The 19,725-nt window shown below is 40.7% G+C and overlaps 1 protein-coding gene across 1 annotated transcript in view; it reads right to left on the reverse strand.

Moving 5' to 3' along the window:
- DOCK2 (dedicator of cytokinesis 2) overlaps positions 1–19,725 on the reverse strand; it is a 414,356-nt gene that overhangs the window by 254,975 nt on the left and 139,656 nt on the right. The window contains exon 26 of the mRNA XM_025867057.2: positions 788–936. Within this exon, the coding sequence (XP_025722842.1) occupies positions 788–936 (149 nt within the window). The remainder of the gene's footprint in view (positions 1–787; positions 937–19,725) is intronic.

Here is a 19,725-nt window from a genome sequence, read left to right on the forward strand (position 1 = left end):
CAGCCCATCTAGGAAAGGAGTGCTCTTGGACATTACTCAAAGACAAGGTAAGGTTGCCAAACGAACCTGAGTTAAATCAAGAATCCTTACCTTCCTCTTCCAAATCTTAAGAATTCTACATCTTTACTGTTACCACTAATCTATCTCCCTTGCTCACTTCTGCAGACTCTGCCCTTTTGGAAGCCCTCTACTTATTCTCCTGAAACTTTCCCTTTGGTGCCAACCCTGCCTAATCTCTGAATGATGTCTACCAAATATACATTGGCTTCACTGCCATAGCCACCTCCCTACCACCATCCCACTCTTTACCCTGTCTCTAGAGTCTAGGCCTGAGCAATCTGCTCAGCCAGAAAAACCTTAACCATTTTCACCATTGCAAGAGATAACCAAAGAAACAAAATCAAAGTAAATCAGCTAAAAAAAAAAAAAACAGTTAAGAGGGTTTTCTTGACTGTGTACGCACAGGAAAGTCTCCCTCCTGCCTCTGTAAGCAGGGTTTCAGTAAATGGACAAGTCTTCTAAAAAGTCTGCAATACATCCATGCCTACACCCTGAGAAATCCTGTCCAACAAGAAATATGGTGACATAATGCTACATGCTTAACTCCAGTCCCCAAGCCATCCTTCACAGCCATGGGGGTTAATCACTGGAAAAGTAGGCCCGCTGAGCAAGCCATCGACTTTTATCTTTAGACTTCGGCTGCTATTCATCAGCATCAATATTTTAGAGCTTAATCAGCTCAGTGCTAGTCTTAGTCCAGGACATCTACATCATCATGAGGACTCACCGCATCCTGACAGCTGAGGACCTCCAAAATGCTGTTGAGTAGTTCGACACAGTACTTCTTCTCCTGGACCTGGTGTTGCACCTCATCCTTTTGCTCCAGCAGCTCCTTCAGTTCTTTGGTGATGACAGGAAGGAGAATGTCCCGGCATTCTGGAAAGAAGGCAGTTCAGAGGCATTTGAGCGTCCTCATTCTGTAGTTCCGTTCCTTTCCTTCCTTCCTTCCTTCCTTCCTTGCTTCCTTCCTTCCTTGCTTCCTTCCTTCCTTCCTTCCTTCCTTCTTTCCTTCCTTCCTTTCTCTCTTTCTTTCTTTCCTTCCTTCCATCCTTCCTTCCTGCCTTCTAGATAATTTTTCTTTAAATAAATAATTCATGAATATATTCTCCTTGTGAAGGAATTTAAATATTAAAGATTAGGTGAAGATTTCCTTAGAACATCATTCACAATTCCAGTCCCTCACCCAACACTCGCTCCCCAGAGGAAACCAGTTCTTTTATTCCATACATATGTGTGTAAAAGAACTGTATATGCATATATATACATACATATACAATTTCTGTATGTATATGCATATAAAAATGTACCAGTATAAAGTATGTAATATCATTTTGACTTGGCCTCCACTTAAGATATATTATACTATGACGATAAAACTTTGTGATCTTTTTATAATTTCACATATGTATCAGTATAAAACATACATGTCATTTTGTTTTTGTGTCTTTTTCATAAACTTGTTTTGTACCTTGATTTTGTACCTTGATTTTTCTTCACTCACCTATTGGAACACTCACCTTCTTGGAGCACTTTCTATGTCACTACAAATAGGGATCAACTTAATTATTTGTAGCTGTTGTATAGTACTCTCTATTATGGATACATTTTTTTTATTTAGTCATAGCCCTAGTTATGGACATTTTTCACTGGACCAAACAGTACAAAAGTGAACAACCTTTCACTTGTATCCTTGTGCACAACGGTTTTCATTTTAAATAAATTAAAACGTTCACAAAAAAGTGTATCTCTCTTAGAATTGCTGTCTCAGGAAATTTCTGGAAAGTTCTGAAATCCTACAAAGCTTTGTTTCTGTATTTCTCTTGAAAATGGCATAGCTTCCAAGGACCAAAAAATATTCCCCCAATTTTTCAAGCTACCTCCACCCATCCACTCAGCTTCTGGAGCTAAGATGTAAATCCTATACACCAAGATTTCATTTTAATTCAACACAACAAACAGGTATTGAATATCTTTGATGAGGAAGGCACTCTTTTTCCAGAAGTATAGCAGTAAGATAAGGTTCTCACCCATTAGACACTTAAAATCTGACAGCAACAATTAGCAGCCAAAAACAAAGAACAATGGCAGAACATAGAATAAGATAAAGGTGGGATGAAGGAGAAAACATCTCTTGTTCTGTCACCCCAACATCTATTCCTTCTTCTGGCACAGCACCCTGGTTTCACTCTGGGGAGCCACCCTGCTGTGGAATATAATCCTAGGAATACTCTCATGAGGCTGCTTGCCCTTCTCTGGCCAAGGGCTGGACATCTAATCCTAATTAGGATGACCCCCTGAAATCTGAATCTTGAGGGAATTTTAATAACAACAATTGCTGCCATTGCTAACATACTGAATGCTTACAAGGTGCCAGGCACTGCTTTAAGTGTCTTGCATGGATTACCTCATTCAATCTTTCCAATGACTTTGGGAGATAGATACCACTATTTCCCCATTTCACTGATGAGGAAAAAGAAGGACGTGCCCAAGTGTACAAAGCTAGTATGTGGTAGATCCCAGTCTGACTGCAGAGCCTGTGCTCTTAACCAGAATGCTCTTAGATGAAGAATATAATCTTTCTTAGAGCTCAGCTGTCTGCAGGAAGTGCCCTGAAGAGGCTGTCCATGGTTGCCTGCTGCTTCTTCTCCCACTGCTATTCTGGGTCTCTCCTCTCTGATGACTGGTTCCCCAGGTTTCCTCTGATTCTATGAACTACTCCCCATCTTCCAAATATATTATTTTTACTTAAATTTAGCAGAGTAGGTTTCTGTTGCTCACAACCAAAGAATCCCAACTGGTAGAGTGAGAAAATACCATGAGGGCTTCAGATGGGAGAAATGATCTCTGGTTAGAAGATTCATGTAAGACTTTATAGGCTCTGATAGAATTGTGTCCCTTCTCTCAGAGGACCAATGTCAGTTTGTAATTAAATTCTAATTAGTATAATTAGTTAATGTCCCTTCATCCAACCAAAGTGTAAGCTCCATGAGAGCCAGACTAAATCTCAGGTGCCTAACATAGTACCTGTATCATGGTAGTAACTCAGTAAATCTTGGTTGAATGAATGGAAGATAAATTATTTGAGATGATCATTGATGAGTGAATGACACTGACATAGGAAGAGTGAGTATTTAGGATACATAGATCTGCATAAGCAGAATAGGCTTTTGGAAGTAGAATATGGGAAGATAATTTTTAAAAGGAAAGTTCTTCAATGCAGTGGGAGGTGAAGGTTATAGCTCTATGGAAACAAAGTTATAGGCAACCAAAATTTTGGTTCAGCTTTGCTTTAAATTAAGGTGAAATCATAGGCCACAGGCTTAATAATATTTAACTTGGACTCAAGAAATTGTTGGCCTGAGGACTTTGAGTACAACGAAATGTACTGGGTGAGCCATTATTCTTCCTTTAGAGAGATAAGGGAAAAGACAGGATAATATTTACATACCAGTTACCAGAACATTTAAGTTAAATCTATACCTGGTCCATATCTTATGACTATAGGTTGAATTTTTGCCCAGATCTATTTATTAAAAGGGGTAAAGAAAGTTGATGCAATGTTCATTCAGAAGTTTGTTTGAAAGCTTATCTTCTAAAGGATGTTGACAAGTAACTTGGGAAATTTTTGTTGGTTAGAGGAAACGATATGTATTAGCAAGCCCAATGTTGAAAAACAAGGTGAGTTCATTTGAAGTTGTAAACTCATTAGATGAATGGCTTCTTCAACTTCCTTAAACTTAACTTCCCAACTCTGCCTTCACCAAGGTTGTCACAAGTAAAACCAGCCAGAAGCTAAGAATTGTGCATTCTCTCACTAAGTTAGATAAGGATTGCAAAGTCTTCCTCTTTGAGAAGTTAATTTTGCAAGTAAAATAAAAGATCTAATAAAAGAAATTTTTTTTAAATTTTTTTAAAAGATTTTACTTATTTATTTGAGAGAGAGTGTGTGAGAGAGAACATGAGCAGGGTGATGGGCAGAGAGAGAAGCAGGCTTCCCGCTGAGCAGGGAGTCCGATGCAGGGCTGGATCCCAGGACTCCAGGATCATGACCTGAGCTGAAGAAAGATACTTAATCGACTGAGCCACCCAGGCACCCCTAATAAAGGAAATTTAAAACACAACAGAAAGTCTTGTTCTCCCACAGGTCTCTGGGCAAAAGGGAGTCCCCAAAAGATGTGTTTTAAGGAGATTCATGTCCCTGCAGCATAGAGGGTAGCTGGAGGAAGAAAAGAGGGCAGAGACCCTGCAAAGGGCAAAGACCAGTGAATATGCCACTACAGTAGTCCAGGTGATGATAAATGAGAATATAAGCGCTCGGTTCTACCCCTCTAGAGTCCCAGCCTCTGATGCAACATTTTTGTCTTTTGTTGAAGCTAAAGATTTAATATAAGGACTATAAAGGAAGGTGGTAAGAAATAGATCAAGAACAGTCAATTGTCTTGCGTTTACAGCATAAGAAGACAATGTCTTAAAGTCTAAAATAGCCTGTTTTGACTCAAGATTAAAAGTCATTTAAAACTCTATAAAATGGGATCACTAGGACCTAGAGTGATATGTAAAGAGATAGGTAAAGCCAGATAAGGGGTTAATCCATTCAGGTAGTTAATTAACTCATTCATTCATTCAGTCAGTCTACTACATTCATTGAAGGCTCCCTAAGTGGCAATCACTATTCTGTGGTGGGAGGTAATGGTCGGGGGTTACCAGCCCATCGCAACAACAGAGCCAAAAGAAGTTAAGAGGCAGATATAAATAGACAAGAGAAAACCTGGTGCCTTTACCTCTTGGGAGTGACAACCTGCGAGGAGTGTTCGTACAACAGAGCTGTGTAGTAACAAAGGTCAAGTTTTTCCTTAAAGGTTCATTCTGTTAGTGTTCTGTTGAGATCCTCAGTTAGATCCCATTACAAAGATATATGAATCCAAGGCAAAAGGCTACTTGGGAGATTTTGGATATTAATGAAGATCTCCTTGGGAAGTCACCAGACACTTTAAATTCTACTTCAAAAAGAGTTAAAATAGTAGATCCTCATGGTGAGGTCTGGTTTTGAGCTCTCCATCCCCACCAAGTATTTAAGTAGTAAGTAAGTTGCCTATGGATAGGGATGATGAGAAGGTATTCAAAGACTCAGAAGGGGTGAACTAAATGGTTGTTAAGTCCCCATCCAAAAGTCTATGATTCCCACAAAATACAGCTTCAGAGGAAGTGGCAGGAGGTAGGGTTTATTTGCTAGGTGGAAAGACAGTGGACGTGTTTGCATTATTTACAAACCACTGATGTTGTGGGAGCTGCAGACCAGGCCCCAGCAAAAGCAGTGGTTTATCAATCTGAAAGTCCTCTACTTCACAGATTATCAAAACCAAGCATCCCCACAAGACAAAGCCTCCTGGTGCTGAGAGTCAGCAAAATTTTAGCTGAGGAGGCCATTAATAACGTGGCCTGTTTTTCAGAAAGTACTTTGTTTTCTCATTAACCATGATTTCTCAGAAATGTCTGGCTCCTCTGTTTTGAGATGAAATAGTTTTTCTCATTTGTAATTGGAGCTGTGAAATTATATTAGCCTGTAAAGCTTCAGGAAGTAGCATTTCTAAATTGTGGCTTGATTGTCAAGCAAACACAAACGGCTTAAAAGATAAATGTTGCCAGAGCCTTAAATCAATCTTTATAGGCAGAGCCAATGAGTATCAGAGATCTGCAAACCCACCCCAGGTACCTGATACCCGACAAAGGCTGGGAGATCTGCCACCAGGTGACAAGTCCAAATTGTAATTGGACCAGCACTTAGGAAACTGCAGAGCTATTCAACGCTGTATTTTCACAGGAAGGAGCTTTCTTTTATTGACGTGATGGCAGAGAGGACAATGCAGTGTTCCTGGGCTCTGGTTTCTTCCTTCTTGGAGAAAGTTTTGTCCTATGGAAGAAGGTGCTACTGCCAGAATCCATAGCTCTCTTGAAGTGTCATATGCTTTTGCAGTAATTTCAAGACTCAGGGACTCTAAATATGAAGGTCCTTTCCCTCGCCTCCATCTCCATTAATATTAGCCCCATAGAAAGAATGAAATAGAGATGCTTTGTCCATTTTGGAAAATCACTTTGAGATGCATCAGGGCCAAAACTACATCTGTGACCACAGCCCCAACCCCAGCTCCAGAGGGAAGCACACCTAAGAACCACATATGAACTCAGCATCTTCCCCACAGGTCGGCTCCTCCTCTGCTTGGTCTCAGAGTGAAGGCACCTCAGTCACACAGTCCACACCATCAACGAAACAACTTGCTTCCTCTCTCTGAACCCAGCGTCAATCCATCATGAAGTCATATCCATCTGGCCCCCCAAGCCAGCCTTCTCCATCCTCCATTCCAAGTCTCCCAAACCTATCTCCCCATTTCCAATCTCAGTAGCAGGAATTTCCACCAAACTCAAGCCTGACCACAGGAGCCACAGCTTGAAGTTCTTCTGTGGCTTCCGATTGTCCTCAGGGCGAGTATTGTGAACCCTTTGGCATAGCTGAAAGCCCTTTGTGACCAAACCCTTCCTTACCTCCCCATACTCCATTTCCCACGCTGTCCCAGCCTCTTCCTCTCCTGCTTCTCAGTTTCTGCACATTATTTTCTTTGCCCAGAATGCTTTTACCCCATCTATCTTTACCTAACTTCTTCTTGCCTTCTAGGTCTTAACTTAGATGCCAAAACCCCTACGACAACATCCCTGACATCCCAACATGACTTGGGCGGCTCTCTCCTATGCTCCTGTAGCACTCAAACTTCTGTCTTAATCATATGTCATACTACGTGGTCATTGTCTGTGTAATGGGATGAGCAGTGAGATCCTTGTTATCATCTCAGAAATGAAGCCGAGGCCCGAAGCTGAAAATGAAAGATGTAATTACCCCGCATTCTAAATTCAAATTGTCTCCAGTAGTGAGGGTACACCTCAAGATTTTCTGAGAGGTACCAGTTCAGTACCAGCCCCACACCAATCTCCATGCACCTGAGGGAGGATCGGCAGAGGTCTTTGGATATAAAGCGATGTCCACAGAGAAAGGCCCCAAAGTGGATGTGGAGTGAGGAAGAGCCAAAAGGATCACTCATGAAATATACGAAGATGAGACTGGCACCTTATATCCCCACTAGGGACATGCTGGCTAATTTTCGAGCCCAGATGCCTCCCAGTTCTGCCAACACAATGGAAAGACATGAGAACACTCGGAAGCCCTGCTCGTTAAACACAAGCAAGGCGTTTGTGTCAGGGCCTTGGTCACATCCTCAGTGTGGTCACCCCGTGTCTAAACCTGCCAGTGGCAACCTTCACTTGGAGTTTCATAGCCAGCTCCTTACTTTGTCACCAACATAGGTTAATCGATTCTTCAACCCCAGTCGATATTTTACAGGCTTTAAGGTGAAACTCATTCTGCTTTACCCAAGTTTCGATTGACCGAAAGGTGAATTCAGCTCAGCTCAACCCTCTTGGGGGACGGTGAGGAGCTTGCAGTTATCAAGGCTTGTCTTGTCCTCCCCACAGCCCTTCTGGCAAACAGAGAAAATGCCTAACTGAAGCCCAAAATTCTCTCTGGGCATGGCTGAGCAGTGCAAGCTTGGCTCAGTGCTTTTCTTCTGTTTGGTTGGGGACCATTCACAGGTGTCAGAGGCCATGTGGTTGGATCAGCTTGACATGGAGGAGGCCCTCCACACACAGCTCCTCTGACAGATAGCAATTTGTTCTCACAACCTCCCTCCCTCCAGCCAGTGTGTCATGAAGAAAAGTAATTCCACCCACTGGGAAATCAATAACTACTCACAAACTTCATATTCTGGGTCAGGTTACAAGCCTTTTACAACTCTACTAGCATTTCCCCCCCACATTCTTGAGCAGCAACTCATGATTCACTTTCCTTACCTCCCTGAAAGCACACCTAATTACAATATCCAGAATCGTCCCTCACTCCCCCTCCAGCCTGCGTCTGCTATGATGTACATCTTCACTTTATGAAGCCTGAGGGCCAAAATATGTCTCCCCAGCTAAACAAACACAGCCTATTTAGAGATTTCACAACTCAGCAACTGTAAAAATTCTCCTTCGGTATCTTAGAGGGGTGAATGCTAAAGAAGAAATGTACTGCCAGAACTTTATTGTAGATACCCACTTCACCTTCAGTCCAAGCTATTGCTTTTACCACATAGGCTTTATATTTAACATGAAACATGACCCTGCACTAAACCTATAAGAAATTGCCCTATAAGAAGTTGAAATTGGCCACTCAGAAACATAGTGATGACAGGAAAGGTAGATTGATATACAGTTGCTGGAATTAAGAGGATGTATGTTTGTGCCCCAAAAATGTCACAGTGATTATAAATATAATTTGTAAGCTCTGATAGTCTATGTGTAATCTATTTATATCTTTGAGTATATAGATAATAGACATAGATATATGTTGCTGGAATTAATCTACATCTATATGTGTGTGTGTGTGTGTGTGTGTAAGAGAGAGAGAGGGAGAGATCAAATAATTACTGTAACAGATACTGTTCTACTGGATGTTATATTCTAGTGGATATCAAAAACAACTCAAGAGGATAATAATTGTCTTAGGTTGGATTCTCCAGAAGCAAACTCAGAGATGAGGTCTGGATGAAGGTGACTTACTTAAGAGGTGTTCCAGAAAACACTGGAAGGGGACTAGAGAAGTAGAGACCATCAAGGGGAGGAGGCCAGGCAGGCTGCAAAGGCAGGCAAGCGTCACAGAAAGTGAGCACGGGAAGCAGTGCGGGCTGCGGGGCATTATTTCGACCATGGGAATGGACAGCCATGGGCCCTGTGAGTGCTCTCAGCACACAGGCCCCTGCAGCCTAAGGGCAGCCCAGGGAGGCCAGTGCCAGCTATGGGCAGAGAAAGTCCTCATGGAGCTGTTGTACACAAAAATGCTCATCGATCACAGGAGGCCCAGAGCCCCAGAGTTGATGTTGCAATGACAAATACGGACAGCTGCCCCCAAAACAAGGAACTGGGGAACAGGAGAAAGAGAGCCTGGGTGTGCAGGGAAGACCATTCCACATGAGGCAGTTAAGAAGACCTCTTTGCTGGGACCTGAGTGTGAGAAGGGAACAGGCTGCAAAGATCTCAGGAAAGAGCAAGCCAAGCAGAGGAACTAGCATGTCCGGGCCCTGGGGTGGAAAGGTGCCTAACATGTTGAAGGAATCACGTGGACCAAGTGTGGCCAGATTATGGAACATGGGAAGCATACTAACGAGATGACAAACTTGGAGAGTCTGGCTGGGGCCAGGTCTCATCATGTGGCCCATGGTAAGGAGTCTGACCCTTGGGGGAAATAAACATGTTTTGTTTTTGTACTTTTAATGGGTGTTGGGGGTGGGTCTAGAAAGGAAGGCAGAACACGGTAGAGGTTTGTTGAGGAGGGGAAGAAGAGGTCTAATATTTATTGAGCCCTCACTATCTACCAGGCATTCTCTGTATGAAGAGAGTATCATTATACCTATTTCTTGGATGAGGAAACTGAAGCTCAGAGTGGTTCAGGAACTTGCCTAATTTCACACAGCTGGGATTTAAACCTAGGAAATGTGCTTCCAGAGCCCATGTTCACATCTGCTAAGCTATCCTGCCTCCTTACAGTAAAAGTGATGGGGAGAGAAGATGAAAGCTTGATTAGTTTGTAGCACGAGAGACAGAAGTCGAGAGACGTGGGGCAGAGCTAACATGTCTTGCTGATGGATTAGATGTGCTATATCAATGTGTAAGCATATGGATTTTGGACAGTTGAGTGAGAAAATAATAGATTCATTTTAGGATTTATCAAATTAGGATCTAATCATGGGGACCATTTCATTGCCTCAACTAGCAAGTAATGAAAAGATTCCCATTAACATTTCTCTGATAGTGTGAACTGGTTGCAGAGGTGGCCTGTCATCACATCTTCTGAAAGCTATTAGGGCATAATTGGTGTGTTCTGACAGGTACCTGCACTTTCACTTACCCCTTTGCACTTTCTGAGATCATTTTCACTGCCACTGCTGACCAGCCTCCTCCCGGCCAGCTCACTCATTAAACCATAATCCAGCTCCATAGACAGTGCTTTTAGGAAAATAAAGGTGCAGATATGGCCAATTGAGTCATGACCCCAAATTTGATTTGTCCCTAATGCTTAGAACGATTACATTCGCAATGCCATACCAGATGAGTGTAGCTTAGCCTGTTATAAGACTGTCTCGCCCACCTCCTAACCCTGGCTAATGGAAGGAGAAGCAAATGGAAAAGCTTGGGGTGGAACCAAGTGGCCTCTATACTGGATAATCTGCGCCATCTTTAAAGGAAGAGTCCCATCAAAGTACTATGCTCCATTTCAAATTCATGCAAGAGGAGAAATGAGTCAAGTTAGCTTTTGCAAAGAGCTGTGTCTTACTTCCCTTGCACCCATTTGATTCTAATTCAGTGACATCTGGAATTCAAATTAATTTATAAGCACTTAGGACACCTATTAGAACAGTCAGTACCACCCATACCCCTCCAGGGCTTATCATCCCTGACCCATTGCCTTTCTTCCACACCATGTTACGCAGATCCCTTAATCTATTCACCCCAGCCCCTAGCCCTTTGGAGACTCACACGATTCACTGGCTTCTAAACGGATTTCAATCTATACTTAACCAAGAACTCTTTCACCTTTAACTCTTTCTGAGCTAATTTGCGGTGGTATACTCAGAGTTTTCTTGGCAGTAGGAGTCATTATAACAAATACGTTTTAATAAAGGTTAGAAACCATTTGTCCAGAAATCCATTGAGAATGAAAGGGAATGGGAGAGGGAGATACTAAGTATGAGACAGGCAACATATGTTGAACTCCTTCTCGGTGCCAGGCACCACGCTGAGAATTTATTTAACCATTACCAAAACCTGTTCCATATATTATGTTATCCCCATTTTACAGATGAGAAAATAAGAGCTCCAAGCAGCTTAGCTTACCCAGGGTCACTTAGCTAGCATGACCACAACCAAGGCAAGATTCCAACACAGACCTGTCTGGCTTCAATGCCAGCACCATTCCAACTCCACTCACATGTGCATGAGTGCAGACAATCATTCCCAGCTCCTAGATTCTGCCAGCACAAGGCAGCCACCCTTTGAATTTGTTAGCTCCCTCAAGCTGTCCTGAAATAGAAAATCTAAGATCCTGGTTGACTGATTTGTTTAATCGTTGATTGTTTTGTTTTAATAAGGGTTAGGGTCCCAGGGGAATAAAACAAACAAATTCCAGTCCTGGAATCCTAAACAATGATGAGCACTCATCAACTTGATGATTCAACCTTCAGTTCAGTCATTCACTTTCATTTTGTTAATTCAACCAACCATTTCTTGAGCTACAATTGATTGAGCTCACTACAGTTGGTTAGCAAACAGCAGTCAAGACTTTCAAACCATTCACTACCTTTTCCTAGAAGACAGTGAGAGCCTGGAGCGAGATGTCTAATCTCAATCAAGTCCTGTCTCCTACAGTTCCTGGAACAATCTTGTCATACAGTAGGATCCTAATAAGTATTAGATGAATGAATGAGTGTTTGCTGATTTCAGAGAGGGAGCCCGGTCTGCCTACATTGAGGGCAACTCTCAGAATCAGAACCCTATTTAGTGTTGGGTTGTTGCAATATTTATTACTCTGTGCTGTCTTTGAAGAAACCAAGTGACAGTAGCTGGGGGCTGGGGGAGGGATGTTTAAGGAGCACTGTATGTGTGCTTCTTCACCTTCCCACCTTCCCTGAGCAGCCCTTCTAGCAATACCTTCCCATTCTTGGCTTTACCCCATCACAGAGGCAAGGATGGGAAGTGGACAGAACTCCAGATGAGGGTCCAGAGACCTAGGTCCAGGTCCTAGCCTTACTACTGGTAGGCTGTGTGGCCTCAGATAGGTCATTTTTGCTTCCTCTAAAACTGGGGATTAAAATGCCTAATTCATAAGAGGATCCAAATAAGACATCATACAAATTCAGTTGTAGCTATTAAGCATAAAGAGGTGTGGGGATGTGATGCTATGCCTAATAAATTTTGGGATCTAAAGCGAAGCACACTAGAACTTCAGTTTCCTTCAGCTGTAGCTAACATATACACTTGACAAAACACCTGGACCAGGCATGCTGGAATGAAATGGATTTGAAGCTATTACCTGCATTATTCAAACAAAGTGCACTTCTGTCTGAAATACCAAACTCAGAGGACTGCGTTCCAAGAGGTGGATATAAACTGAAATGATTGGGATATACGCTTTGGATTTTTATGTTCCCTTTTGTATGTGGAGAGACTAAAGGAGAGCTCAGGCGAGCTTTTTCTGAACATCCTTTTACATTTCTGTTTGCAACTTAGAATAATAATGCCACTTGCCTGCAATCCTCAAGCCACCCCCTGAGCAATCCTGTATTACTGCCATCACAAAACTTAAGAATACCAAGAAGAACACAAACCAACAGCAGTGTTTTGGATCAATATGAGCAGTCAGCATTCCATTTCTGGGAAAAGTGCACATTAAAAGCCTCTTGCTTACATTTTAAGGCTAACAAAGGGGCCCTTCATTTCAGAGAATTAAATGAGAAAATTCTCCTGGATTCAAGCATTAACAAAATGGAATGGTTGTGTACTTGTCTCCAATCATCATCTGATTCTCTCTTCCTCTCACCTTCCCCATAACAGCTCCAGAGGAGAGGAGGCTGGGGCCCCTCTCATTTACAGCCCTACACATTTAAAATCCAGCGTTGCTCCTTACAAAGGGAAAAAAAGAGAAGTGTAATATATTTCACACAAGCTGAATAATTGGAAGCAAACTTCAAAGAAAGGGGGAAAAAATCACTGCCTTTTACCCCCCACAAATAAAAGTGGAAATGGGGAGAATTTCTCCTCTGGCCTCTTCTTTTCTAAAAGCACTCAGCTAAGAAGGCAGAGAACAGAGACAGTCCTGAGGGGGTGGGGGCTTTTGCCTGCTTAGTTTTTCCATTCCTGCAACAGAGCCCACGTGAGCTCTCCCCTGGAAGGCCCAAAGCAAAAGAGTGATTTAAGAAATGAATCACATTAAAAAAAAAATGAATCACATACTTAGGCCCAATATTTTAATGAGAGGATCAAAGAGATTCTGTTTGTACTCTGAAGCCAATGAAGAGGAAACTGGGCTAAGATGTGAGACAGGAGAAAGTAAACAGAATAAATATCAGTCAACAACATGTAATAAGCTTTCCGTACAAAGGGAGGACAATATATGGTCTTTATCCTTGGGGTAGTCCAAGTATAATAAAGAAAAGAACCAGTCAATTGATAGGAACAGTATAAAAAAGTGCATACAATGAAACACACTGTATTTCCAGTTATGTTCAGTCCCTGCTGATGAACTTCAAACTGTAGTCCTATGAAATTAACATTAATATTTTATTTCAGGCATGACACGTTGATATATTTATTATTAGTTTTATGTATTTCTTCCCATGCTACCTTACTCCAAAAAGAAAAAGAAAGAAAAAGAAAGAAGATGACATACCAATGTAAAAGTTAACATAAGGGCTCCAAGTGCCCATAAAATGTAGCTCTTCACTCGTATGATAAACTGTTAGGGCAATAAAGGAAATCACCCAAGTTCTAGAGTTTGCTGGTCATTAAGGTAGAAGAGAACTAATTCTGTAAGAGAAACAGATCTTTTCTGGTACTAAATTCTTAAAGAAATTTTTCATACTGAGTTAATGTTAATGGTCTACATTAAAATTTAGTAGTGTTTAGGTGCTTTTGACATCAGACTGGAATTTTAACTCTGAGAAGAACCTGAGAAAAGCTAATGGCTTCAGTTTCTTTGTGTCATGTGTCTATGCAAAACATAAAAACAACAAACAGAGGAGGGCTCAGGACTGTGTGCTTGTCCTTACATGGCACTTTCATTTATTTTTCATGCAAACCATTTGTTTGCCTAGCAAATGTCAAGCATCATAAATGGCACAAAGGTGTATGGGACCAGGATGTAAATGGCAAAGACAGAGAGAAGTGACCAAATTCAAGGCATATATAAGAAGATTCAAAGGCCTTAGTGATTGACTGAAAGTGAAAAATGAGGCACAAGAAAATTTGAGAGCTAGCTCCAAATGACTGGCAGAAAATAATGGAAGAGGAGAAGGTTTTCAGGAACAGAATGAATACAGCTTTGGAAATGTTGAGTTGGAGTACCTGTAAGACATTCAAATGGAGATGTCAAAGGGACAGCTGGCTAGATGTGTCTCAAAATGATCTACTACAAATGGGTAAGCACAAATTCAACTATATGAAGATGCATTGAACATGGCTGCATCCCAAAAAGCATTGATAATGGCTATTATGGTGTATTTAACAGAGAGCACCATACTGAAGTTTATCTGGTGAAGACCCTGATGAAGGGAAAGGAAGGAGAAGCAAAAGGAGGGGAAGGAAGGCACAGAAGACAAGGAAGAGGAGGAGAAGAAAGTAAAGATGGAAAAGGAAAAGTAGCAACACCTGAGGTCTGAACGAGGATGTCTGCGGACACATGTTGGGACAAGGCAGCTCAAAGGGGCTTGGAAACATGAGGGATTTTCACTTGAAATTTTTAGATCATCACAAAGACAGGTTTAGAAAGAGCCCAAAGATGGCTAAGCAGTCCAAACTGCCCCGGGGATGTAACCAATACACTTGGCAACACTGTCACTTTACTAAGTAGGAGCAAGTAGGAGCTGGAGGGCAGAGTTTTCTGGCAACAAGAGTCAACCACTATTTCTAGAGCACCTATAATGTACCCAACTCTTAAAACTCGGATGGAACATAGCTAAAGTCTGGCCCTTTCCCTCAAGGACTCTCCTGCTAGAGCATCATGCACAGCCTACTAGCCCAGGACAAGCAAGGCATAGTGATTAAGTGGACTATGAAGAGGAGGAATGCAAAGAAATGTCAGCATGAAGGAGGCTCCATTCTCATTCCTCTGATGCCTTAAGGATCAGGCCACACAATGAGTGCTACAGAGCCAATGGCGGAGGATATTAAGAGCAGGAATCTCTCTATATCTTTGTTTCTTTATCTGTAAAGTGGAGAAAATGAGAGCTCCTCCCTTCACAAGGTTTGAAGAATAAAATAGTATGTGTCAAGCACCTGGACCAGCACACCTGGACCATGGTAAGCACTATATAAGTGCACACCATTATTGTTTATTTTTGTTTTAATTTCCATATGTAACTTTCTAGGTAGTAAAAACATGCTGTATCTTGACATGGGTGGTGGTTGCATGGGTGGATACATGAGTAAAAAATTCACGGAGCTGTACACTTTTGTGTATTTCACTATAGATAAATTCCACCAAAGTTACAAAATATATATTGTTACAATGGAAGGTAATAGTTTCTCTTCAACAGGTGTACACAATAAGGCTTGAAGAAGTCAAGCAAGTCGCCTGAGATAGTCCACCAGATCTCAGCCTGCCTTCCTATGTCAGCTGAGCCTTCGTCCTCGACAGGGCTCAAGACAGTGGCCACCCAAAGATGCCGTCCCACACTCAACTTGGAGAATCTTCTGCATGAAGAGAGAGCAGCTGTTCCCTCTTTTCATTCTTTCTCCCACCTTCCACCCTCTTCTCATTTCAGCTCAATTCCATTGTCTCATTAACTATTAAAACCAAAATCCTTGCCAAGTCACAACCTGCAGGTTTTCCTTCACCCAGAGAAGGACTGGCAGTGATTAAGGACTGAAGGGAACACACCCCAAGCTCTGCAAATTCCTCAGGGGCTCAAGATGCCCCACTAGGCACTGAAGTGCACCCACTGCCAAGACAAAGAGCATCAGCCAGAGAAGAGTGAGTGAGCCTCATTTACGAGGTCCTGTAGAAATTAATTTTGTATGCCTCTTCCATTAGCAGTGCGTTTGAGTTAACTTTAATATGCAAGTTATCATGTTAATCTTTGATACTAAAAAAGAATGTATCATCATTAATCTTCTTATCCCTGCATTTAGCAATGCAGTCTTTTTATTAGCCACACTCAAGAGAAGTAGCATTATTTCTTGGCATCTCAGTGCTCTACATATCTGTATGCAGGTCCACCGGTCACTTTGTAAAATCTCTGCTGATTCAGAAGCCCATTTTTCAAACATTTGACTCTAACTGCCCATAAGTTACCAGAAGTTGACTCCACCTTCCCCCCATTTTTTTTCCAGAGTTCTCTAAATGAGAATGAATTTTCCACTGAAAGAGCATTCCAAAAAGGAAAGAAAGAAAGAAAGAAAGAAAAAATAAAACACACATGATGGTCAGTGGAAGGCAGCCCACAGCAAGAAGAAAAATGATTAAGTTCTGAGTGATATTTATGAAAAGAAAGCTCATGCCAGGCTAGCAGTAACCGATCTTCAGAGTTCCAGGATATTTGGCTAACTAAGTTATAGGTAAAACAGGAACTTTTGCTTCAGAGAACAGGTAAACACAATAAGCAACATTGGAAGATTAGCCATTAAGGATAATGGGAAAATCACCCAATGGTATAACGTAGTACATCTTTCTCTTCATGTATTCACTGGCTATACGTAAATTGTAGGTTAAAGGAAAGTTACCCATACCTCCCTTTGATAAATAACTTTAATATTCCTAACCCATTCATTCCATACATTCTAATCTTTAAAATGTGATAACAGTAGGACAATGTTAGATAAATTGCATTTTGCCACCTTTTTATTCCATTCACACCCTCTCATTGAACAGCAAGATAATGAGAAATTAAGGAACTTCTTAGAAGGGGAAAACAAAACAAGAATGAGGTCTACAATAGAATCTTAAAATAGAACATCAGTTCTTGAAAAATAAAACCAGTTTCTGTTCTCCTTACATGGCACTTTCATTTATTTGTATTATACAGTACACAGTTTATAATTTATAATTACCTACACACTGAAACTAAATTGGCTACCAATCCAGCTTTTTGGCTTGTAAGAAAACTACCGATAATAGGATTGTAGACATATCTGAGTTCTTCTCTGGTATATGGGTAGTTTTAGGTTCTCCTTTTAAATCTACTAATTGGGGACGCCTGCGTGGCTCAGTCAGTTAAACGTCTGCCTTCGGCTCAGGTCATGATCCCAGAGTCCTGGGATCAAGTTCCGCAGTGGGCTCCTTGCTCAGCAGGGAGCCTGCTTCTCCCTCTGCCTGCTGCTTCCCCTGTTTGTGCTCACTCTCTCTACTCCTCTCTCCCTCTCTCTCTGACAAATAAATAAATAAAATCTTTTTAAAAAAATAAATCTAATAATTGTTTTTCTGGCTGATACCTTAAAAAGTTATGACGTGAATAAGAAAGCAATAGGATTCAGCCATATATATCCTCAAAGGGCCAAGAGATTTCTAAAGGGCAGAATCAAATATTTTCCAAGGTTCAGCCATTTATTTTCCAAGTTAACCATTATTTTTGTCAATGTGAAACCTACCATGTACTGCCCATAATTTACATCCTACACTATTATTTACTTAATATTTTTGCATAAAGTACCTGCATTCTAATCTGCTTACATTCTTTTAAAAGAAAAATTTGCTATTTCAGATGGAAAACCAGTATTCCTTGCCATAGATGAAAGGTAAGTGTAACAATCAATACTATAAAAACAAAACACTTTTGTTAAATTCCAAGAGGAACTTAAGCCTGAGGTCTGCTCCCTTGTTATCAAAGGAGATTAGTAGAGAAAGATTAAAGACAAAACAGCAAAAGCATACAATCCTTGACATAACCAGAAAGATTGAAAGGGAGTTGGAAGGGAATGAATGATCTTCTGCTTCTGTGGTACAGTACTTTATTTGTGCATACCTAAAATTATTCTCCATGCCAAGGAAAATAATTTTGCATATAGTAGTACATATCCACACTTTGAAAAACACAAGTACCAAGAAAGAAATCAAAATTGGGATTCCTGGTTTCCCATCTCTGCAACTAACTCATGGTGTGACCAGGGGTAGTTCATGCCTTAAAATGAGAATGTTGGATCAGACAATCTCTCCAAGGAGTTGCTCAACTCTGTGTGCCTATGTATTATGAAACCTTTAAACATATTCTAGCATATCTTCTCATCAACTAAAGTTTTCAGTTATTAACTGCATTTACCCTGTTATCTGAAAGTCTTAGCAGGAAGAAGTAGCAAAGATTTGAAAAGATCAGCTACTTTGGGGCAGAAGAGCCTTTTGAAGCTGTTGTGTTGAAAAAAAAATCGATAAAATCGACTGCAATCCAGGCAATCCACAACAGAAGCTGACTGTCCAGGATATATGCCTGTGCATCCCTTAACTTTAGAAGCCAGTAGGCAAAGCACTGTCTTTACATCGACCTTAGAAACCATCACCTGATCATTTGCCTCGGTCAAGTGATAATTTATGCCAGGTGAGTAACAGAGGGTGTTGATTCAAATTATCAGTCTTATCTCCCCCTTCCTATAGAAAAGTAGATTGAGGGAAAAAAGATCAGTAGTTAAAAACCAGTAAGTAACTGTAAGCTTGTTCATTTACAAGATCTGGTATAGTTAAGCAAGTTTCTATAACTATAAAAGAACGACAACAACCTACTTTATAAGGTTTCTATAAGAAATTACAAAAAGTAACTATTATCAGTATTACAATAGTACATATGTATATTCTCTTTTTCACACAGTTTTTTTCCTGTCTTGATATTCTGAAAAAGTCAATTTAAGCAACAATTTATTTTTAATGTTCTACATTGGCTTCACCTCTGAACTGATAGTAATGAAAACAAATACAATAATTATAAGTGAAAACTTAATGAAAATAATAATTATATTAATTTTATGCTACCACTTATGGGCATTTTTATCATCCAGGGACTGTGCTAAGCATTATTTCATTTATATTTATATCAGCCCTATTATTATCCCCATTTTCCGGATAAAGAAACAGAACCAAAGAAGTGATATGACTTTTCCAAAGTCATAGATGGATATAAAATCCGTCTGGGGCCAAAGTCAAGAAAGCTATGAAAAAAATTTGGAAAAAAAAAGTTGTGGAAAAAAAAAATCAGAGATTACCAAAATCTAGCCTAATATATTGAGAAAGGCTAACTATTTTTTTCTCTCTATATATACATTTTAATAAAACTCAATGTTAAAGTCTTCCAAAATAAATAATCTGTCTTAGGTTTCTCATAGACGTCTTTTTTTCTTTTTTTTTTAACTTTTTTAACTTTTTAAATTAACATATAATGTATTATTTGTTTCAGGGATACAGGTCTGTGATTCATCAGTCTTACACAATTCACAGCACTCACCATAGCACATACCCTCTCCAGTGTTCATCACCCAGCCACCCCAACCTCCCACCCTCTCCACTCCAGCAGCCTTCAGTTTGTTTCCTGAGATTGAGAGTCTCTTATGGTTTGTCTCACTCTCTGGTTTCGTCTTGTTTCATTTTTCCCTCCCTTCCCCTATGATCCTCTGTCTTGTTTCTCAAATTCCTCATATCAGTGAGATCATATGATACTTATCTCACTCTGACTGACTTACTTCACTTAGCATTATACCCTCTAGTTCCATCCATGTCTTTGCAAATGGCAAGATTTTTGCAAGATTTCATCTTTTTGATGGCTGCATAATATTCCAGTGTGTGTGTGTGTGTGTGTGTGTGTGTGTGTGTGTGTGTGTGTGTGTGTGTGT

Source organism: Callorhinus ursinus, unplaced genomic scaffold (assembly GCF_003265705.2).
Source record: "Callorhinus ursinus isolate GAN/ISIS: 27379988/994484 unplaced genomic scaffold, GSC_fseal_2.0 scaffold3, whole genome shotgun sequence".
Classification (NCBI taxonomy): domain Eukaryota; kingdom Metazoa; phylum Chordata; class Mammalia; order Carnivora; family Otariidae; genus Callorhinus; species Callorhinus ursinus.